Genomic DNA, 25174 nt, shown 5'->3' with positions numbered 1-25174 from the left:
CCGCACTATTTCATCTGTGTCTGATTTGAAGTGGGCAGAATGACTGACAAAAATAACCGTCTTTTTTACCCATTCGGTCAAAATCTGCGCTGCAAAGAGCAATACTAGTTTTCAACTTGTCTAAAACTTGGCAAATGACCATGGAATAATTGGGATAATTAACGGCTTGCCGTGCATTAAAGACGCAGCATGCAGGCAGGTACGCGCATACACACCCACAGTCTACGATACACACTGCAAACCATTGATTATCCCTTACTTATTTCATTTTATTTTATTTTATTTTATTAATAAATTAATTCATTATTATTAATAATAATAATAATAATAATAAACATTATTATTGCATAATATTAAAAGTATATAATTTCATTGTTATTTTATTGTTATTTTTCATTCTATTTTATTTGATTAAGTGATTTTGGTCATAAGTTATGTTCATTACTTGGTTTACTATTTTTTTATATTTCTAATATTTAAAAAAAATTGAAATATTAGTGATTTTGGTCATGAGTTATGTTCATTACTTGGTTTACTATTTTTTTTATATATATTTCTAATATGAAAAAAAATCTATCTATTTTTAATATTTCATCTTATATTTTTCATCTTTTATTTTATAATAATAATAATAATAATAATAATAAATGTATTATATTAAAATTATATCATTATTTAATTTTGTTTTATTGATTGATTTGGGTCATAAGTTCTGTTCATTACTTAGTGAAATAAATAACACTAATTACAATAGTAATCTATGTGTTTACTCTTATAATAAAAAAATATTTTATAACAATAAAAAAACTTATATTAAAAGTATATCATTGTTTTATTTTGTTATTATTGTTTAGTTGATCCTTTTTGATTCATTGATTTGGACATTTGATTTGGGTCATTACTATTTTTTTTAAATAAATAAAAAAATATATAATAGTTATCCATGTGTTTATTTTATTTTAGCAATTTTTTTCGTGTATTGTTTTCATTTTTCTGAAAAGTAAAAAAAAAAAAAAAAAAGTATTACCCAGATATGGTTTATTTTGGGTCATCAGTTCTGTTCATCATTATTTATTTATTTTTTAATAATAAAAATGTAAAAAATAATATAAATCAGTTTTATTTATTTTATTTATTTTATTTTTTCCATTTAATTGTATTTATTTTTTTTATCTATTTTTATTTTGTTTATTTTTTGGTCATACATTTTTTTTTTTTTTTTTTTAGCATTTTAGATTGAGCTTTTTTATTTAAAAAAATAATAAGTTCATTCACTTGTTTGTTCGCATTTTTATTAATTTACTTGTCTGTCTGTCTGTCCATCTGCCTTGAACAGTGAATGCTAATTAACACCACTTTTGGGTAATAAGGTGCCAAATTTATCCAAAACATCTTTTTATCTTCCGTCCTTGAATTTTCAGAGCCACAACCAAACTAATTGGACTTTTTTTTTTTTTTTTTTATATCAAGTCTCAGGTGTCTATATGTGCTGTTCCTTTTATCCTAACACATACCTAACATCCTGTTTGTTCCTCTCTTTAATAAGCTCCGAACAACACGTGCACCGAGAGCACGTTCCAGTGCCGGAACCAGAACTGCGTCCCGCGGCGTTTCGTGTGCGACCATGATGACGACTGCGGAGACGGTTCTGACGAGTCTCTGGAATGCGGTGAGCAGACACGGTTTCTCGATTCATTACTTTCAGTTGAAAATGACCATCCCTTTGTGGCCTGTATAATGGGTTGTAATTGTGTTGGCACAACATTAATTGGACGTTTCAGCGGTTGGAATGAATCCACAACTCACTGTCCCATACCTCAGATCTAAGAATAAACACAAATATAGGCTACTGTTCATCTTTGTTATTGTTATCTATGAGGATGAATCTCACAAACCTGTCCTGGTCGCAAAGATTTTTTAATCTCTCAAAGCTGTTTTATATCTTGCAGTGTGACTGTTTCTCACTATTTGTCTCTCATTGTGACTTTATTTCACAAAACCTAACTTTATTTTTCAATATGACTCTTGCAATGGCAATATTTTTCCCAATGACTTTTTAATCTCGCAATGCAGTTTTATATCTCGCAATATGACTATTCATCGCAATTTGTCTCTCACAAAACAGCTTTATTTCTCTCAAAATGACTTTTTCTTGTAATTGCAATATTCTTCGCAATAATTTTTTAATCTCGCAGTGTGGCTTTATGTATCGTAATGTGACTATTTCTCACAATTTGTCTCTCATTGTGACCTAATATATCACAAAACGTAACTATATTTCTCTCAATATGACAATTTCTCGCAATTGCAATATTTTTCGCAATGTTTTTTAATCTTGCAATGTGGTGTTATATCTCTCATTGTGACTTTGTATCACAAAACTTAATGTCATTTCTCTCAATTTCACTATTTTTCGCAACTGCAATATTTTTCGCAACGATTTTGTTTTTATCTCGCAATGCATTTTTATAACTATTTCTCACAATTTGCCTCTCGATGTGACTTCTTATCACAAAATGTAACTTTATTTTGTTCAATTTCACTGTGTCTCACAATCACTATTTTTTTCCCCAATTATTTTTTTTGATTTCGGAATGTGGTTTTATATCTCACAGTGTGACTATTTCTCACAATTTGTCTCTCATTGTGACTTTATTTTGCAAAACATAACTTTATTTCTCAATATGACTCTTGTAATCGCAATATTTTTCGCAATGACTTTTTAATCTCGCAATGTGACTATTTCTAATAATTTGTTTCTCATTGTGACGTTATATCACAAAGCATAACTTTATTTTTCTCAATATGACAATTTCTCACAATGATTTTTAAACCTTGCAATGCAGTTTTATATCTCGCAATGTGACTATTTCTCACAATTCGTCTCTCATCGTGACGTTATATCACAAAGCATAACTTTATTTTTCTCAATATGACAATTTCTCACAATGATTTTTAAACCTTGCAATGCAGTTTTATATCTCGCAATGTGACTATTTCTCACAATTCGTCTCTCATCGTGACGTTATATCACGTAACGTAATATTTCTTTCAATATGACAATTTATCACAATAGCAATATTTTTTGCAACGATTTTTTAATCTCGCAATGGCATTTTATATCCTGTAACGTGACTATTTCTCACAGTTTGTCTACCGTTGTGACTTAATATCACAAAATGTAACTTTATTTCTCTCAAAATGACTATTTCTCGCAATTGCAATGTTTTTCACAATGATTTTTAAATCTTGCAATGGCATTTTTATGTCTCACAATGTGACTATTTATTTATCACAGTTTGTTTTTCATTGTGATTTTATATCACAAAATGTAATTTTATTACTCAGTTTGACTATTTTTCACAAATGCAATGTTTTTTTTTTTAAATCTCGCAATGCAGTTTTATATCTCAAGATGTAAATGCATTTTTTTTTTTTTTGATGACTCCATATCTTGCAATGCTTTATGCACAAGCTTTATTGTTGACAATAATAATTGCACATTTTTCTAATAGTTGCAATTGTCCCATTTTTTTTTTTTTTTACTTTAAAAGTCTTGGTGTATTTTTTTTATAAAGTTTTATCTCTCGCAATGTGACTTTTTTTTAATCACAATTTGCAACTTTGTCTCCTATTGTGACTTTGTCACAAAAATGACTTTGTCTTGCAGTGTGTTTCTCATAATTGTGTGTTTTTTTATTGTGACATAATATCTCACAATTGCGAATTTATGTCTTACAGTGACTATATTCATTGTTTCAGTTTTAACAGTAAAAGTAACAGCTTTAACTTTTTGCCCCATTGTTTAAACTCTCTTCATGTCATATTTGTTCTCTCTTTTTCCTCTCCAGAATATCGTTTATGCAAAGAGGAGGAGTTCCGCTGCGCAGATGGGCGATGTTTATTGAGAGCCCAATGGGAATGTGACGGCTTTCCCGACTGTTTGGACCGATCAGACGAGCTGCCACTCAACCCAAAGTGTTCCGCCGCAGGCGAGTCCCTCTCATGTGTCACGCACCCCGTTTGACTGACAGGTTCCCAGGTTCCGTCCCATATGGGATTTGTCAGAACACCTGGTCCTCCCCGTTTGCGTCCTGTACCCCTGCCAGTGCCACCTGAGCTGGGCAGAGAGGGGCTGATGAAACTGCTGTGCCTCTGTTCTTCACTTTTTGGTTTCAGGGCAAACATATGCCATTAATGTTAACAGATGCCATTACTGTTCTCAGCCAAGCTCATTAAGCAACAGTTTTATGTTTATATTTCTGAGGGGAAATTCACTTCAGATGTTTACAAGATGTTTACAGTATAACTTTAAAACACTAATAAGGCTGTTTTGACTTGGACCGGTGAGCAACACTCTAGCAACCAACCAGAACACCTCGCAACTGCTTAGCAAAGTGCCAAAAACCAATTAGAACACCATAGAAAACATGCTAAAAAGCACTCAGAAACAATAAAAAGTCTTCAGCACTCAGAACACCCTAGCAATATGCCAAAAATCCGCCACCATGAAGACTCTAGCATTAATTTAGGAACTTGCTAAAAAACACTCTAGCAGCCACATAGCATTGTGGAACGACATAGCATAAGAACACCTTAGCATAATGTTAAAAGCATTCAGAACAGCCAGACAGCTACATAGCTAACATGTTAAAATAGATTCAAAACACCTAGCAACATGTTAAAACCACATCAATCTGACAGCCAGATAGCAACATGCTAAAAACCACTTAAAAACAATGTGTCCACTTAGCCACACAGAGCAGTATAGGAACCACATAGCAACATGCTAAAGTACATCCAAAACACCTTAGCATTAGCATCCACGTAGCAAACATGTTAAAATATATCCAAAACATTCTGGCAACTATATAAGAATGTGCTAAGAGCCAACCAGAATTTCCTAGGAACCAAATAGCAACATGGTAAAACACAACCAGAACACCTTAGCATTAGCATCCACATAGCAAACATGCTAAAATACATCAAAAACACCCCGTCAATGACATAACAACATGCTAAAACCACACAAAACAGCCTAGGAACCAAATAGCAACATGCTAAAGTACATCTATAACACCTTATTCTAAGGTGTTCGGATGTATTTTCTCATGTTTGCTATGTGGATGCTAATGCTAAGGTGTTTTGGATGTACCTTAGCATGTTTTTATGTGATTCCTAGGCTGTTCTGTGTGGTATTAACGTGTTGTTATGTGGTTGCTAATGCTAAGGTGTTTTGGATGTATTTAGCATGTTTGCTAAAATACATCTAAAGCTAAAACCACACAGAACAGCTTAGCAACCACTTAACATGTTAATACCACACAGAACAGGCTAGGAACCACATAGCAAAAATGCTAAAATACATCCAAAACACCATGCTTAAACCACACAGCTTAGTAACCACTTAAAAACATACTAAAGTACATCAGAAACACCTTAGTGTTAACATCCACATAGCAAACATGCTAACATGCCCTGGCAACTTCATAGCAAAGTGCTAATACCACACAGAACAGCCTAGGAACCACATAGCAAAATGCTAAAGTACATCCAAAACGCCTTAGCATTAGCATCCACATAGCAAACATGCTAAAGTACATCCAAAACACCTTAGTGTTAACATCCAAATAGCAAACATGCTAAAATGCATCCTAAAAAACCCTGAACCACATAGCAATAATAGTTAAAGTACATAAAAACACCTTATCGTTAGCTTCAAATAACACATGCTAAAGTACATCCAAAACACCTTAGCATCCACGTAGCAACATGCTAATACCACACAGAACATCCTAGCACCTGCATAGGCTCTTGCTAAAAGCTACACAGAACTAGTCTAGCAACCACATAAACAGCAAAACACCAAGAGCACCTTAGCAACATGCTAAAAACAACCAGAACTGCATTCTAGCAACCACTTGAGTTCTGTGTTTATGTGTTTGATGGTTTTGTTGATTTCTATCTCCCCTTTTTTCCCCGCTGCTCCATGTTTTAGAAAGTTTGTGCAACGGTTCGGTTTTCATGTGCGCAAACGGCCGCTGCGTTCCGCTGGGAAGCGTGTGTAATCAACACGACGACTGCGGGGACCGATCAGACGAGAGAAACTGCCACGTTAACGAATGTTTGAACCGTAAAGTCAGCGGATGTACCCAGGACTGTCAAGACTTACCTGTTGGATACAAGGTGTGTACAAAACAGGGCCAACGCCAGACCATTTTCATTGGGGGGGGCATTTCGTTTTCATAGGGGGGCACAGTTTTTATATATAATAATTTATATATATAATTATATATAAAACACTAACTTGAATAAAGTTCTATATTAAAACATATTTTAAAGCATGTTTTTGCAGCTGAGCAAAAGGAGATTTTTTTAAGGAATTGCGTAATATGTATTGATACATCAGTATAATGCTATATGCGACTATATACTTTGCTAAAACAATATTCTTCCATCTATATAGGCCTATAACAATGCATTTTGTAATTTACAACGAATTCATGACAGTGCTTTACTTTAAGCTACCCGAAAAGTTATAGTTAAAAGTTCCTTAAAATCATGTAGTTAAAAAAAACTTATTTACGTACTTACTAGTTTTAAAACATTTGCTGCATGAATACAAAAAGCTGCTATACACATATCAGACAAAATTGTATTGAAAGAAAAAAAAAAAAAACGTTGTTTTTGACAAATCCTTTAAATTTGCCTATTCAGACAGACGAACATAAAAATCAGAAAATATTAGCTACAAAATAGCAGCTACAAAATTATAGTACAAATTTATAAATAAACATTATGAAATAAATCACAAATTATAGTGGAATTCGTTATAAACACCATACAAAAGTCTAACCCTACGAATTTAAAGAGAAACTGAAGAATTTAAATATTTTCCACAGGCTCCGGCGCGATCGCTTAGATTTTTTTCCTTATAGCGGAACCAACTTAAAATATGTCATTTTTGGTTCCATTGATAAGAATAAGACATTATTCGGAACTGTAAAAGGTTAACTTCTATTTGCACTCACTATAAAAACAGCTTTCGTAAAATAAATAAGAAGTCTTTCAGCCTTCTCTGTTTCCTTGAGCTTGCTGCGCTGTCACTAAATGAACCAGAACTCAGTGTCGCAGTTTTTTTGTTTGTTTTTTTGGTTTGATAATATGTTAATTATTTAAGTGAAACATATCTCATGTAGGACTATTTATTTTATTCTTTTATACCCCTTTTTTTGGTTTTCTCCCTGCACAGAATCCCATGCGCAGTGCCTTCCTGCCTGCCTGCTACGCTAGTATTTCATCCAAAGTTAATTAAACTTATGCGCAAAATCAGAATAACGCATAAAACATTTGCGAATAAAGCACTGGTACCATCCAGTGAGTTGAAGAGAACAAAATTGTCACTTCCTGATTAACTTGCGCTAAATATCACGAAGATATTATTATATTCGTATACAATAAATTACGAGCTTCAGAGCTCGCAGACAAAACGCAGTCATGTTTTCTTATTTTCAGAGCCTGCTGTTTGGGAAAACAGTTCTGGGAGTTTATTATAACGAATCACTTTGAGACTTTCCTCAAGCATTTTAAATTGACGGAACTAGAATTTAAGATGCTGTGCAATGAGATCGGTCCGTTGGTTGGTCCAGTTATGCTATCACATCGCAAAGTCACATGTCACATTTTTGATGAGCATCAAGGAATGTATTAGGTAAAAGTGTTTTCATTGAGTTTATGTATGCTTTCTTACCGGATAAGAATTTTATCCTACTTAGCAAATAAGTTTTACGCGCATTTTTAGAATTTATGCGCATCTTGGTGCTTCCATCCAGCGTTTTTTATGCGATATCCAAAAATGTGCATAAAAAAGGTTACGGAAACAATTAGTTATTTGCTTCATATTAGTTTACCGTTGTTTAGGCTAGTGCTCCTTTACAGCTAGATGATTTGTTTGGCAGTGTTTAATGCTAGATCAATGTTTTTCGTTCTCAAATGTAAGTTAACTCGCGTTCATGGGCAGGGGGGCAGTGCCCCCCCCTTGGCGACGGGCCTGGTACAAAAACACATATATATTTTTTTACACTTCAAGTTTTTCTTTTTACGAAATAAGCGTCTGGTTCAACTCCAGTTTTGTTCCACGCTAAAGCTATTCACACATAAAACTACAGCCTACGAATACAAAAGAATGTTTTTGTTTTCCCACCAAATCTTAGCTAAACCTCATTAGCAGGCCTTAGCGACTACGACAATATTGGGAAAGTCTGCGCAAACAAATCATTCGAAGTTCAATGTTTTTTCATTCCACAGAGGTTTATAGTACTTAGCGCTAAATCCGTGAAGAATGTTATGACCCTGTTTCCACTTAGTTTACAACGTTTAACCGTTGAATGCATAAACAAGAGTGCTATGCTAGCTATTTAGCTTGAGAAAGTCAGCTGAGGTAGTGAACAGCTGGAGAATGACATGTTAAGCTAAAAACTGTGTGTTTTTAGTTGGAGAAATGCACACACACAGAGAGTGTGAGTGGCAGATCGAACAGCTTCATTTGGCAGATGTCTCAGAATACTGGGCCGGTCCTTTGACAACCATGCTGACTTTAAAAACTGGCAGTCAAGGACATGGTGGCTCTGAACTTACTGGAACTTTGTTTTTCTTGCTTTTTTAGCTTTTGTTACCATACGATTCAAATATAAAGCGCAGTTTTAATGAATGACTAATGACTAAGCTAATGGTCTAGAAACGGTGTAAACATTGTTTTGTTTCACTGCTCACTTTCTGTCCATTAGTCTCTCATTAGGATTTGTAAGCCCTCCATGGACTGAGGCGGAGGCAGAGGATCCATGTGCAAACAACTTTATTAGCGTAGTCAAACAAGCAAGGTCTATCACCAGTAAACAGAGCAATGCAGATAATCCAAATAGCGTAGTCAAATCCAGGCAGAGGTCGAGGGAAACAAGCAAGCAATCACAGGGAGAAAATAACAGTCCAGTCGGCAACAAGAATCAATGCAATGGAATAAACGCTTAGGATTGTAGTAAGACTAGCAAAACTTCGCGAGGAACTCCCCGCGAAGCGAGTCTATAAATGGCCGCCAAAGGGAAGTGAACCGGTGAACCGGAAACACAGGCGTGAGTCTCAGGTACGGGGTCATGGGAAATGTAGTTTAATATTCCGGGGAGGTTTCCCGCTGGCGGCGGTCAGAGGGAGCCACAGAGACCGCGTTGGTGACAGAGCCCCCCCCCTGCGAGCTACTCCTGGAGCGAGGAGGCGGCCGACGCCGGGGTCTACCTCTTCTGCGGGGTGCTGGTCGATCTGGGTGGCTGTTGTGGAAGTCGGTGGTAAGTGATGGATCCAGAATGTCTCCTGCGGAGACCCAGGATCTTTCCTCGGGACCGTAGCCTTCCCAGTCGACCAGATATTGGAGTTGACCCCTCCGGCGTCGGGAGTCCAAGATGGTGTTCACACGATACACCTCCTCGCCCTCGATGATAGGAGGGGGTCCCTGGTCTGCGGTCTCGTCTAGGTTCTCCACTCCTTCCGGAGCGCCAGCGGGCTTTAACAGAGAGACATGAAAGGTGGGTGAGATACGATATTGAGCAGGTAAGTCTAGACGAAATGAAACTGGTGTGACTTGTCTAATGATCTTGAATGGACCCACGTACCTGGGACTGAGTTTCTTGCTGGGTAGACGAAGTCGTATGTCCCGGGTGGAAAGCCAGACCCACTGGCCTGGCTCATAAGGCGGGTTAGGACGACGTCTCCTATTGGCTTGAATTTGTGTACGACGAACGGCCCCTTGAAGATGTACATGAGCCTGATTCCATGTTTCCTCGCTCTGCTGAAACCAGGAATTGATGGCAGGAAGCTCAGAAGGTTCTCCGGTCCAGGGGAACAAGGGAGGTTGGTGTCCTAAGGTGCATTGGAAGGGGGTGAGGTTGGTGGCAGGTTTGCGGAGGGAGTTTTGGGCATATTCGGCCCAGAATAGATAGTTGCTCCAGTTCTCCTGATGGTTGTGACAGTATGAGCGGAGGAAGCGAATTAGTTCCTGATTCAAGCGTTCGGCCTGCCCGTTGGATTCTGGGTGGTAGCCTGAGGTGAGACTCACGTTGATGTTGAGGAGTCGACAGAAGCTGGCCCAGAGACGTGAGGTGAATTGGGGGCCACGATCGGTGACTATGTCCTCCGGAAGACCGTAGATCCTGAATACCCAGTTGCAGAGGAGGTCAGCAGTTTCCATGGCCGAGGGGAGTTTCTGGAGGGGAATGAAGCGACATCCCTTGGAGAAGCGGTCGATGATGGTCAGAATGGTGGTGAAGCCCCTGGAGGGAGGTAGGTCTGTGATGAAGTCCATGGCTATATGAGACCATGGACGTTGGGGAATGGGTAGAGGTTGAAGCAAGCCGGCTGGTAAGCGGCGTGGTACCTTGGTGGTATTGCAAGTGGTACAATTCTGGATGAATTGAATGGTGTCCTGACGTATGGTTGACCACCAAAACTTGTTTTTGAGAAGGTCAAGGGTTCCTTCGATGCCTGGGTGACCTGAGCTGGGAGCGGAGTGTACCTGGGCGAGGATACGAGGTCGAAGGGTGAGAGGAACGTAAGTGAGGTTAGCTGGGCAGTCAGGAGGTGCAGGGTCCTGGGACTGGGCCTCCGAGATTTCTGTCATGATGTCCCATGATACTGGTGCTACCATGACCATGGTGGGTAGAATGGGTTCAGTGGCGGCATGCTGTTGAACTTGTTCGTGTATACGTGATAGAGCGTCTGCCTTAGTGTTTTGGGTGCCTGGGCGATAGGAAACTTGGAATTGGAAACGGGTGAAGAATAACGCCCATCTAGCCTGACGATGATTTAGAACCTTGGCGGTACGTAGGTATTCTAGGTTTTTGTGGTCCGTGAGCACTGTGAAGGGATGTTTAGCGCCCTCCAGCCAGTGGCGCCATTCCTCCAAAGCCAGCTTGATGGCTAACAGTTCACGGTTACCCACGTCGTAGTTCCTCTCAGGGGGTGTGAGTTTGTGTGAGTAGTAGGCGCAGGGGAACAGTTTGGGTGGTTCTCCCTGCCGTTGGGATAGTACTGCTCCGACCCCAGAGCTAGAGGCATCCACCTCTACTACGAAAGGCTTGTCAGGATCTGGGTGGTGAAGAATTGGAGCCGTGGTGAATCTCTGACGGAGATCTTCAAAGGCCTGTAGAGCAGACTCAGACCAGGAGAGACGGGTGGTTCCTTTCTTTACCATGGCAGTGAGGGGACCTGCCACGGTACTGAAGAGCCGAATGAATCTGCGGTAGAAGTTGGCGAATCCGAGGAATCGTTGGAGTTCTTTCAAAGTGTTGGGGCGTGGCCATCTGAGTACTGCGCTCACCTTCCTCTCATCCATGGCGACTCCTTCCGAGCTGATGATGTACCCAAGGAAGGAGATCTTGCTTACGTGGAATTCACATTTCTCCTCCTTGGCGTACAGCTGATGGGAGATGAGCCGTTGCAGTACTGCCCGAACGTGTTGAACATGTTGGTTGAGGGTATCTGAATAGATGAGTATGTCGTCAATGTAGACAATGACCCACCGGTTTAGCATGTCCCTAAAGACCTCGTTGATGAATGCTTGGAAACACGAGGGACTGTTGGCCAGGCCGAAGGGCATAACCCTATATTCATAGTGCCCCGATGTCGTGGAGAAGGCCGTCTTCCACTCGTCACCCGCTCTGATTCTGATGAGGTTGTAGGCCGAACGTAAGTCCAGTTTTGTGAAGACCTTGGCAGAGCGTAGTTGTTCCAGAGCGGATGGGACAAGAGGAAGGGGGTAGCGGAATTTAATGGTCACCTCATTGAGTCCACGATAATCGATGCAGGGACGCAGGCCCCCATCCTTTTTTTTGACGAAGAAGAAGCCCGCTGAAGCTGGAGATGTGGATGGTACGATGAAGCCCTTGGCCAACTCCTCCTGGATGTATAAGTTCATGGCCTGGGACTCTGCCTGTGACAAGGGGAAGATTCGACCCCGGGGGGGAGAAGCTCCAGGGATGAGGTCTACAGCACAGTCTCCTGGGCGATGGGGCGGTAACTGGGTAGACTCGGTGCGGCTGAAGGCCTTCAGCAGGTCCTGATATTCGGATGGGATGGAGGAGAGTCGTGGTTGGTCATCCTGATTGGTAGCGGGTTGGATGGTGACTTGGAGGCAGCGATGCTGGCAGTGAGGTGACCAGCTTGTGATGGTGCGTTCGGCCCAGGCGATGGTAGGTCCGTGTTGGTTCAGCCAAGGATATCCGAGAATGACGGGTGATTGAGGTGATGCAATGACGAAGAAGCGGATCGTCTCCTGATGTCCTGGGTCAACGGATAGGGTGGGAAAGTGATTCCAATCCTCAGAGGAGAAAGAACGACTGCGGGTAAGTTGCTGCTTAAATACTATTTTAATAGGCGAACGTTACATTGAGCTGCAGTTAAAAGCACTCGTTTGAATTTATTAATTTATTCGTTTCAGTCTGCTTTGTGCTGCTGTTAAAAGCACTCTGTCGTTGGATTCGTTCATTTATTCGTTCTGTTTACATTGATCTGCTGTTAAAAGCACTCTGTCGTTGGATTCGTTCATTTATTCGTTCTGTTTACATTGATCTGCTGTTAAAAGCACTCTTATATTTATTTAACTAGGGTATTCGTTTATATTTACATTAAGCTGCTGTTAATTAAGCACTCGTTGGTCTGTTATTTGCCTTGCTAGTGGTTTCTACGTTTAATAGTAGTTTTGATTGTGCTTATTAAAATTCAAAACTGAGCGGACGACAAAGGGAAGCTTTGGTTATTCATATCGCGCCCTTCCAGAGCAATTAGAAGTGCGAAGTTGGTTGCATTTAAGTTTCGATTAGAGACATTTTGCGTGCGTGCAATACATTTGCGGCTGTACTGAGCCCAGGAGGCGTCCCTAGCTGTTTCAGTAAAGCTTTGTTTGGTTGTGTATTTAACGGTGTCATACCAGCTGACGCTGAAGCGTCAGCGGAAGCGTTCAGCCTCCTCGCGTGAAGACCGACAAGAGTAAAGACTGCGACTTTTCCTGCGCGACTTCTCCGAGCAACGACACCGACAACGCACTTAAGTACTCCTTTCCTTTTCTCACTCTTCTTTCTGTCCTTCTCTATCATGTGTTTCCAACTCATTCCGGTGCTCTCTACACACCGCACTAACATCACACGCACACGCCGACGCAATCTCTCTAACCTGCGTCCAATACACACCTCTTCCACTGAACCTTTCTCTTTCACGGTTGGACTTTGGAACTGTCGATCAGCTGTCAACAAAGCAGACTTCATTTCGGCATTTTCCTTGCAATCTGGCCTGAGCATCCTAGGTTTGACTGAGACCTGGATACGTCCAGATGACTCTGTAACCCCAGCTGCTCTATCTAATAAATTCTCCTTCTCTCACACCCCTCGTCAGACTGGAAGGGGTGGGGGTACGGGACTTCTGATTTCCAACAACTGGAAATACTCAACCCATTCTCCTCTATGCAATTATAACTCATTTGAATCTCATACAATCACTATAACATCTCCTATCAAACTCCATGTTGTGGTCATTTACCGCCCTCCTAGTCAACTTGGCATCTTCTTAGAAGAGCTGGATGGGCTGCTATCCTCTTTTCCAGAAGATGGCAGCCCACTTCTGGTCTTTGGAGATTTTAACATGCATCTGGACAAACCCTATGCTGCAGACTTCCATTCACTTCTTGCTTCATTTGACCTAAAACGCACTACCACTGCATACACTCATAAATCCGGCAACCAACTTGATCTCATCTACACACGAAACTGTACTTCAGACGACATTGTGGTCAAACCCCTTCACATCTCTGACCATTTCTTCATTACACTAAACCTACATCTTGCTACTTGTGCACCCCCACCCCCCCTACCCGTTACTTTTAGACGAAACCTACGCTCTCTCTCACCCTCCCATCTTTCTTCATCAATATCCTCCTCTCTTCCCTCTCCTACCCACTTCACATCTCTGGATACTAATGCAGCAACCAACACGTTATGTTCCACTCTTACTTCTTGCCTAGATGAAATATGCCCTCTCTCCTCCAGGCCAGCACGGGCTGCTCCTTCCAACCCTTGGCTATCCGATGTTCTTCGTGAGCATCGGTCCAAACTTAGGGCAGCTGAGAGAAAATGGCACAAATCTAAGGATCCATCTGACTTGAGTATGTATCAGTCTCTGCTGTCATCTTTCTCTACCCATGTCCATACTGCCAAATCTTCATACTTCCACAACAAGATCGACAATGCTCCGGACACACGCAACCTTTTCAAAACTTTTAATTCACTGCTCTGTCCCCCTCCACCACCTCCCACCACTTCTATAACAGCTGATGATTTTGCCACATTTTTTACAGAAAAAACTACATCTATCAGTAATAAGTTCTCAGCTCCACACATACAGGAACTAAAACTGACCACACCCACGGCTGAAACTCCCCTCTTCTCCTTCCATCCCCTTTCTGAGGCAGAAGTAACCAAACTTCTCCTCTCCAGCCATCCGACGACATGTCCTTTAGACCCCATCCCCTCACACCTTCTCCAAGCAATCTCTCCTACAATCTTACCAGCGCTCACACACATCATCAACACATCTCTTCTCACAGGCACTTTCCCCACTACATTTAAGCAGGCCCGGGTAACCCCACTGCTCAAAAAACCTACACTTAACACTTCACTCATAGACAACTATAGACCTGTCTCTCTCCTTCCGTTCATAGCAAAAACACTGGAACGAGCTGTCTTCAACCAGCTATCTTTATTTCTCTCACAGAACAACCTATTGGATGCTAACCAGTCAGGGTTCAAGAGTGGCCATTCAACTGAGACGGCACTACTGTCTGTCACTGAAGCCCTGCGGATTGCAAAAGCTGATTCCAAATCATCAGTACTCATCTTACTGGACCTTTCTGCAGCATTTGACACGGTAAATCACCAGATCCTTCTGTCTACCCTCTCATCGTTGGGCATCACAGGGACTTCACTTCGCTGGTTCAAATCCTATCTCTCTGGTAGGTCTTTCAGAGTGGCCTGGGGAGGGGAGGTTTCCAAAACTCATCAACTGGTCACTGGGGTTCCTCAGGGATCAGTTCTTGGACCCCTCCTCTTCTCCATATACACTACATCTCTGGGCCCCATCATACAGGCACATGGCTTCTCCTACCATTGCTATGCTGATGACACACAGCTCTATCTTTCTTTCAAACCAGATGATCCATCAGTAGCTGCAAGGATCTCTGGCTGCCTGGCGGATATCTCTGCATGGATGAAGGAACACCATCTTCAGCTCAATCTAGCTAAAACTGAGCTCCTTGTCTTTCCCGCCACTCCAACTTTACAACATGACTTCTCCATCCAGTTAGGTTCATCAACAATTACCCCATCGACTTCAGCCAGAAATCTTGGTGTAATCTTTGATGACCAATTGACTTTTAAAGAACATATAGCTAAAACTGCTCGATCCTGCAGGTTTGCGTTGCACAACATCAGAAAGATCAGGCCCTTCCTAACAGAGCATGCTGCACAACTCCTTGTCCAGGCCCTGGTCATTTCCAGGCTGGACTATTGCAATGCCCTTTTAGCTGGTCTTCCAGCATGTACAATCAGGCCTCTACAAATGATTCAGAATGCAGCAGCACGGCTCGTCTTCAATGAGCCCAAGAAGGCCCATGTCACACCTCTCTTCATATCCCTGCACTGGCTACCGGTTACAGCACGCATCAAATTCAAGACACTGATGCTGGCCTATAGGACAGCCACCGGCTCATCACCGGCCTACCTCCATTCACTACTACGCATCTACACTCCCTCCAGAAGTCTGAGATCCTCTAGCGAAAGACGCCTTATTGTACCACCACAGAGAGGCATGAAATCACTTTCCAAAACATTCTCCTTCAATGTCCCTGCCTGGTGGAATGATCTTCCCACCCCCATCCGAAACGCTGACTCCATTACTGTCTTCAAGCGACTGCTGAAAACCCATCTTTTTCGACACTATCTGACTATCTGAAAAAAAAAAAAAAAAAAAAAAAAAAAATTCTCCTCTCTTTCCTGATCTTCCCTTTCTAGCCCGTACTCATTTGACAACGCCTGACATATGGTACTTTTGAGCACTTCCTATGTCGATCTGCCTCCTTAGGATGAATTATTTGTTGTATTCCCAATTGTAAGTCGCTTTGGATAAAAGCGTCTGCTAAATGAATAAATGTAAATGTAAATGTAAATGTAATGTCCTTGGTGGTGTGCATTATCCGGCCAGATCCTAGTGGTCGCCCGTCGACGGCGGCCACTGACACATGTGAAACACAAGAGAGAGTGGGTAGGTGATTAGCGGTAACAAATCCAGAGTCTATGAAGTTACCAGCCGCACCAGAGTCAACCAAAGCAGACGTTTCAATGATACAGTTCAAATAACTCAGTCTGATGGGAATGTGACAGCAACTGGTTGAGGTGGTTGAATTACTCACCGAGGTGAATTGGCGTGGTGGACGAGTGGGGCAGTTAGCCCGAATGTGTCCAGACAGTCCACAGTATAGACACAGGTTCCCCCTGAATCGTCTCTCCCTTTCCTCCAAAGTGAGTTTGGTGGCCCCAAGTTGCATGGGTTCGGGGGCGGCCTCAGTGGGGTGCGTCGTGAGCGGTGTGGAGGTGAATGAACGAGCTGGCTTACGTGCTCTCATGATGTTATCCACCCGGATGGAGAGATCAATGTACTGCTCCAAATTGATGTTTTCATCCCGACAGGCTAGCTCTACTTGAAGATCAGACTGAAGGCCTCGGCGGTAGTGGAGCTTAAGCGGTCCTTCATCCCATCCACTCTGAGCTGCAAGGGTGCGGAAAGTCAAAGCATAATCCGCCGCGGTCCTCCTTCCCTGACGCAGCGCCATGATTTGCTCTCCTGCATCACCACTCTCCTGACTGGGCTGAAACACATCCCTAAACCTCTGTAGAAAGTTGGAGAAGGAGGGAAAGGTAGGCCGATCCAGCCGCCATACTGCCGTGGCCCAGTCCAAGGCCCTTCCTGAGAGTAGGGAACAAACAAATGCGATCTTTCCTTCGTCAGTGGGATACAGATGCGGTTGTTGGCTGGTAAACAACGAGCATTGTAGAAGGAAACCCTTGCATTTAGACGGATTGCCATCAAACTTCTCAGGAAACGCCAGCCGTGGGCTGGCCGACACAGGTGGTATAACAGGCGGTGGTGGAACAGGAGGAGATGTGGCGGGCGGCGCCGTCATTTGAAGCCCTTGAAGAGCTCTTACCAGCTGGCTGGTGACCTCCGTTAGGCGATCCAGTTGTTGCTGCTGGTTACGGAGAGCCGTGGCCTGAGCTGATAGCTCCGTGGTGAGCTGTTGCCTCGTGGCCGCCTCGGCTGTAGCGCCATCGAGAGTCGAAGTTGTTGCTGGATCCAAAGGTGGCGAAGTTTTCTGTAAGCCCTCCATGGACTGAGGCGGAGGCAGAGGATCCATGTGCAAACAACTTTATTAGCGTAGTCAAACAAGCAAGGTCTATCACCAGTAAACAGAGCAATGCAGATAATCCAAATAGCGTAGTCAAATCCAGGCAGAGGTCGAGGGAAACAAGCAAGCAATCACAGGGAGAAAATAACAGTCCAGTCGGCAACAAGAATCAATGCAATGGAATAAACGCTTAGGATTGTAGTAAGACTAGCAAAACTTCGCGAGGAACTCCCCGCGAAGCGAGTCTATAAATGGCCGCCAAAGGGAAGTGAACCGGTGAACCGGAAACACAGGCGTGAGTCTCAGGTACGGGGTCATGGGAAATGTAGTTTAATATTCCGGGGAGGTTTCCCGCTGGCGGCGGTCAGAGGGAGCCACAGAGACCGCGTTGGTGACAGGATTGGAGTGAATTGTGTATATGTAAAATGGCCATGGTCACTTAAAAGTCAAATAGAAAATGTGTACAATTATTTAAATAAAGTAAACTTTTATATGCAGAAAGACATTTTGAATAAATTATGCATGTTTTGTTACTAATAATATAATATAATATAATATAATATAATATAATATAATATATATCAATATATTTTTAATATAACAAACCGTATTTAATAGTAATAGTAAATAATAATAATTTGTTATGTAACTTTAATAATAATAATAATAATAATAATAATAATAATAATAATTTGTTTTTATTTATTTACTTACTTTTTTATTTTACTGTTGACTTCCTATCTGTTTCACCAAAAAAATCTAACAGAAAATTTGATTAAATTATATACAATTTTAAAATTAAATTATATGATTAAAAAAACTGAAATTGTAAGTAATTTAGACATATTTTAATAACCATTACTTTTTTCTTAATATTGTATAATATAAAATAAAATAAATGTACAATATAATACAACATACTAATAATACAATAATATCATATATAATTTTACATATATATAAACAAACATTTTTTTAGTTTGATAATAATAATAATAAACAATAACATTAATAATAATAACATAACAATAATGTTTTGTGTTATATAACTTTTTTATTTTATTTTTAAAATATTTAGTCATTTAATATAATAATAATAATAATAATAATTATTATTATTATTTATTTATTTATTTATTTATTTATTTATAGTGAATTGCATGAAAATTTGCCATGGTCATATATTACCCAGAATTATATGAAATTCTAAAATTAATTTATATGTATAAAAACAAAACAGATATTTCAATTAAATTAGGCATATTTGAATAACATTAAGACTTTTTTTCTTAGTAATATCATATAATCTAAAATACAAGTACTAATGATACAGTATTAAAAATTATTTTTAATAATAATAATAATAATAATAATAATAATATGTTTTGTGTTAAATAATCTTATTTATTTTATTTTATTTACTGTTCATTCCTGTTCATTAGTCTTTAATGAGTATTAGAGTTAATCACATGAAAATTTATCATGGTAATATTTAATTTAAAAATCAAACTGAAAAATTATTAGGCATTTATATTATATTTTAAAATTAATTTGTCTGTAAAAAATATATTTTAAAGACATTATGCAATACATTCTTAAATAATATAATATAATATAATATAATATAATATAATATAATATAATATAATATAATATAATATAATAATACATTTGTTTTATTAGGCTAATATTAACATTTTACACTTTCTTCTCTAGTGTACGTGCTGGCCGGGGTTTCGTCTGAAAAACGACGGCAGGACTTGCATTGACGTGGACGAATGTTCAGAGAACTTTCCCTGCAGTCACCAGTGCATCAACACCTACGGGTCTTTTCACTGCCTGTGTGCCGACGGGTACCAGCGTCCCGCCAGTAACCCGCACAGCTGCAGGTCTCTCTCAGGTACTCTGCTCTATTCAGCTGCACAGGTGTGAATGAGCTCCCATGGACCCTCACAAAGATTTTACTGTCACACTTGCCCAGAATCACCCCACACGGGCGAGAACTCGCATACTGAGTCTTGTTGTGACTTATATTTAGAGGAAAGCAACAGGACGTTGAAGACAATTAGTTCGTCAGCTGGAGATGAGCTCTGATTGGCTAAGAGCAGATCCAGGTGTGACATATGGCATCTGCCTGCAGTTATTTACTGTATAAAAGAAAGACACTTTAATATTCTCTCATTTAGTGTTTGCTCACAAACGCCACTGACATGCAAAGTCGCTAATAAAACCTGCCACTGTATTGCGACTGCCTTTTTGGCATGGTACTATGGTAATACCATATGACTCCTCCTTCAAAATAGGTTATATGTGTTAATACAGACATATTTATTTTAATTTTTATATTTATATTTTATTACCATGGTAATACCATATGATACTTACTTTACAATACTTTCTCAACAACGAGCTAAAATCTCCTATATTTTATTGCTTAATTTTTTTAAGCATCTTAAAATACCAACCCTGTTACCATGATAATGTTTCTAGAACATTGATAATTTATTTTGGTAATATAATATAAATAACATGTACATACAATTATTTAATATTTTAAAATGTTTTAAAAACGCTATGTCTAAAAAACTTACTGCTTTATCTTTTAAAAGTGTCTTAAAATATGAATCCTGTTACCATAATATTGTATAGTGAATGATTGATATCTATTTGTAAGTATTGTAATTCAAATGTTAATATAAATTTATAATATTTAGAAATATTTTCTAAATTCCCATTTTCTGTTTTAAACATGTTTTGTCTAAAGAAAATTTTTTTATTGCTTTATCCTTTTAAAGTGACTTAAAACATCAACCCTGTTGCCATGATTTTTTTTTTAAATAGTTAACAATTCATATTTGAACAAATATATATGTATAAAAGCAGATTTTTCTCTTTCATGGCCTGAGGAGCAAAAGGCCCGTAATTTGAAATTGAATCCTAAAACTTTCAACCCTGTTACCATTAGTCATTTTTTTTTTACCTTTCTGTAGGCATATATTTTAAACATGTTCCCCCGGTTTCACAGACAAGGCTTAAACCTAGTTCTAGACTAAACTGTAAGTCTGAGTTGTTTCAACTAAAATAAAATGCCACTGTTTGATCTTAAAATATACCAGTGCCTTTGTTTTGTCTTAAGATGCACAACAGTAATGTTTTTTTGCAAGCATGTTTATAAAAATTACTTAATTGTCCTAATTGAACCATGGCCTAAGCCCTGTCTGTGAAACCGGGCCGTTGTGTCTAAAGAAAATAAAGTATTATTGCTTTATCTTTTAAAAGTGTCTTAAAATGTCAACTCTGTTACCATTGTTTTTAACATAGTGAACAATTGATATTTGAAAAATGTAGATAAGCAGGTTTTTGTTTTTCATGGCCTTGAGCACAAAGCTTGTAATTTGAAATTAAAACTTTCAACCCTGTTACTATAAGTCATTTTTACCTTTCTGAAGGCATATATTTCAGTCAGTATGATAGTATATATTAAGGTGCCATTTGATACCATCCCTGTACCACCACAGTACTATTTTGTAAGTGTCTCTCCTTCACAGACATGCGCCTACACACACACACACACACACACACACTGAAGTAATAAAGCACTGTTTTGCATATGACTGACAAGTCTAAGTCCCAGTCTTGACAGGAAGTGGATGTTCAAGTGTTGGCAGCTCACAGGAAATCGATTTCAAGTCATCAAACGGAAGCTTCAGTCATGTCTCGCAGCCAGAAAAATCCATAGAGCAACACAAACACTGATTTAAAGGCTTTTTAAAGTATTTGGAATCTGAATACATCCATATAACCAAATATTACAAAATCCCAAGTACTTTTTTAGTCACTAAAAGTCACAAAGGATTAAAGTCAGACAGTGTTTTATAGTTAATGAACAATTAAATTTTTATTTTATTTTATTTTTTAAGAAATGCTGTGGGGAAGATGTTCTATCTTACATGAAATAAATGTTAAAAAATAAAATATAAATAAAATACAATAATATTTATAAATTATGAAAATATATGAATAATACTAAAAATATTAAATCAAATTAAATATAAAATAAATTAAAAATATTAAATTATAATAAAATATGTAAATAAAACATTTTTTTGTCTTTTTTTTTTCAGTGGAGGAGCCTTTTCTTATTCTTGCTGACCATCACGAAATCCGAAAGATCAGTCTGGATGGATCAAACTACACTCTTCTGAAACAGGTATGATGGATAAAGCTCTCTAAAACATACAATTTTACTTATTCAAGTGTTAAAAAATCTCTTTATTACCATTATTCTAATTTATGTGCTCACAGATGCCATCCTGTTTAGCTCAAACTCATTAGCATGTCTCCTCCATATTCCCATGTAATTTCCATAAAATGCGAAATAATTTCAACCCTGTTATCATTGGTAATTTTTTACCTTTTTGTGGGCATATAATTATATCATATTTAGACAAGTTTTGTCTAAAAAAATGAAGTTTTATTGCTTTATCTTTTTAATATGTCTTAAAATGTCAACCCTGTTACTATGAATTTTAATAGCGGACTATTTATATTTGAAAAATATATATGTACATAAGCAGATTTTTTTCATGGCCCAAGGAGCACAAAATGTCTTCCTTTTATACTTATACAAGTGTTAAAAATATATTTTTATAACCATTATTCTAATTTATATGCTCACAGATGCCATCCTGTTTATCTCAAACTCATTAGCATGTCTCCTCCATATTCCCATGTAATTTCCATAAAATGCGAAATAATTTCAACCCTGTTATCATTGGTAATTTTTTACCTTTTTGTGGGCATATAATTATATCATATTTAGACAAGTTTTGTCTAAAAAAAATGAAGTTTTATTGCTTTATCTTTTTAATATGTCTTAAAATGTCAACCCTGTTACTATGAATTTTAATAGCGGACTATTTATATTTGAAAAATATATATGTACATAAGCAGATTTTTTTCATGGCCCAAGGAGCACAAAATGTCTTCCTTTTATACTTATACAAGTGTTAAAAATATATTTTTATAACCATTATTCTAATTTATATGCTCACAGATGCCATCCTGTTTATCTCAAACTCATTATCATGTTTCCTCCATATTCCCATGTAATTTCCTACTTATTTCTTTCATAAAAATACACATGCTCACAGCATATGGTGCTTAATACAGACACACCATACAAAAGCTCAGAGGAAAGCACAAGATCAACAGCCATCTGTGATGCTTTATAGAAATTCACAAGCTCACCTTGAGCCTGAAACAACATTTTAGACACTTTGTTGACGAGAATATCGACGCCCGGGGATATTTGGAAAATTGTTTTGTTGCTTAATCCTTTTAGTGTCTTAAAATATCAACCCTGTTACTATGATTTTTAATAGCGAACAATTGATATTTAAAAAAATATAAAAATGATGATAATCAGATCTTTGGTTTTCCTGGCCTTGAGCACAAAGCTTGTAATTTAGAATTAAATGCGAAAATGTTCAACCCTGTTACCATTGGTAATTTTTTACCTTTTTGTAGGCATATAATTATATCATATTTAGACATGTTTTGTCTAAAGAAAATTAAGTTTTATTTTTTTATCTTTTTAATTTGACTTGAAATGTCAACCCTGTTACCATGATTTATTTAATAGTGAACAGTTGATATTTAAAAAATATAAAAATGTCGATAATCAGATTTTTGCTTTTCATCGCCTTGAGCACAAAGCTTCTAACTTAACATGAAATGCTAAAATGTTCAACCCTGTTACCATAGGTAATTTTTTTTTTCATAGGCATATAATTATATCATATTTAGGCATGTTTTGAAATAACGCTTTATTGCTTTATCTTTTTAATATGTCTTAAAATGTCAACCCTGTTACTATGATTTTTAATAGTGAACAATTGATATTTGAAAAATATATATGTACATAGGCGGATTTTTTTCATGGCCCAAGGAGCACAAGGCCTGTAATTTAAAAAAGGAAATGAAAGTGCAAGATCAACGGCCACCTGTGATGCTTTATAGAAATTCACAAGCTCAACTTGAGCCTGAGACAGCGTTTTAGACATTTGATTGACGCGAATATCGACGCCTGGGAATATTTGCAAACGGAAAAGGTCATATTGTGACTGGAATCGCAACTATTTTACACTTAGTATTGAAAGCTATGATGAAAAAGTGCAAGTTATGGCTCCTTTAATCATTCCTAACTAGTAAATCTATCATTAAAGTATTCATTATTAATGAAAATGTCAGTTATGGTCTTTAAATCTGTATGCAAAAGGAACCATGACCGATTTGGCTGTGAAGGGACTGTCGGATGAGAAACTCTCGCTTGGCCCGTGTGTAAAGAGATTGAGCGGCTTGCCATCGAAGGAGCAGTTAAAAATGCACGCTTGGGTTGATTCATCAGTCAGGAACTCCATCAGTTTGATTTAAAAGGTCTGGTCCAGCAAATTAGATCTGAACGCGGCGGGGGGTTTGAGTGAACGAGACAGAACGACACGGAGAGAGACGGGCGAATGTGAAAGACCCCTACTGAGAAAGTGATTGGCTATGGGCGTAGCAGTGCATGATGGGAAGTTTCTGTCAGATGGAGGAAGTCTCGCTCTTATTTCTAACCGAACATAGTGAAAATAACAAAGCGAATGAGAAGTGTATTGAGAAAGCGTCCGGAAGATGCTATAATGAGTCGGTTTGGACTATAAAAGATTTGAAGTGTTTTTGTTTGATGGTTTTTTTATTATTATTTTTGTGACTCATGATTTCATTAAATTCTTCAGTTTGAAGGGGTTTGAAATGATCAAATGATTTACTTTTTAGTAAATATTAAAAGCTGCTAAAGATGTGGCCTAACAGATAAATGCTCATGTGGACAAAGGAAGTTTGAGTCTAGCTCACAACAATTTCTGGTTACAATCTTCCCACAATCTTGTCCACTTTATAGCTGTTTTATATCTCTATAAATAATAGTTTTGTATCAGAAATGAACAAGTTTTAACGAACAATGAAAGTTGCGATGAAATAGAATTTGAAAACCTAAACAAAACTTAAAAACATTTGTCTCATAAACAAAGACAATATTTTATTTAATTGAGAAATGTATAATAAATTACTTTATTATTTAAAGTTTAAACAGCTTAACGGCTTTAAAGGTTTTTGTATAAACTGGTGGAGAGAAAAGCGAAAAATATTTACTAATTTACTTATTAATAACTAAATTATTAATGTATATGAAGCGCCAAAACTTTATCTAAAAAATAAAAATACAAATTATTATTTTATTATATTTATTAAAACATATTTTAAGTTTACATTATGCATCTAATATGTATATTTTATTTAGTTTCATCTTTACGGAATATCTGTAGTTTTTAAAATAGTTTATCAATAATAATAATAAAAATAATAATAATAATAATTTAATTTAATTAAATAAAACCTAAAAATATTGCCTCCAAAACAAATACAATTTATTTTATTTTATTTTATTTTATTTTAATGATAAATTAATAAAACATTACTTTGTTACATAAAGTTTAAAAAATTTAATGGCTTTCAATGTTTTTGTAAACTCTAATGGAGAGAATAGAAAAAAAAACTAAAATATTTCAAACTAAATTATTAATATATGTGAAGCTCCAAAACTTTATCTAAAATAAAATAAAAAAAATATATATTTTA

General features: G+C 37.8%; 1 protein-coding gene across 1 annotated transcript in view; it reads left to right on the top strand.

Moving 5' to 3' along the window:
* LOC141338047 (low-density lipoprotein receptor-related protein 1B-like) overlaps positions 1-25174 on the top strand; it is a gene marked incomplete at its 3' end in the record, with an annotated part of 171078 nt that overhangs the window by 65923 nt on the left and 79981 nt on the right. The window contains exons 17-21 of the mRNA XM_073843617.1: positions 1547-1669; positions 3852-3992; positions 5999-6186; positions 19211-19394; positions 21619-21704. Coding sequence (XP_073699718.1) covers positions 1547-1669; positions 3852-3992; positions 5999-6186; positions 19211-19394; positions 21619-21704 — 722 coding nt within the window. The remainder of the gene's footprint in view (positions 1-1546; positions 1670-3851; positions 3993-5998; positions 6187-19210; positions 19395-21618; positions 21705-25174) is intronic.

The sequence above is a fragment of the Garra rufa genome, chromosome 7, assembly GCF_049309525.1.
Source record: "Garra rufa chromosome 7, GarRuf1.0, whole genome shotgun sequence".
In the NCBI taxonomy this organism is placed as follows: Eukaryota; Metazoa; Chordata; class Actinopteri; order Cypriniformes; family Cyprinidae; genus Garra; species Garra rufa.
This window is presented reverse-complemented; position numbering and strand designations above follow the sequence as displayed.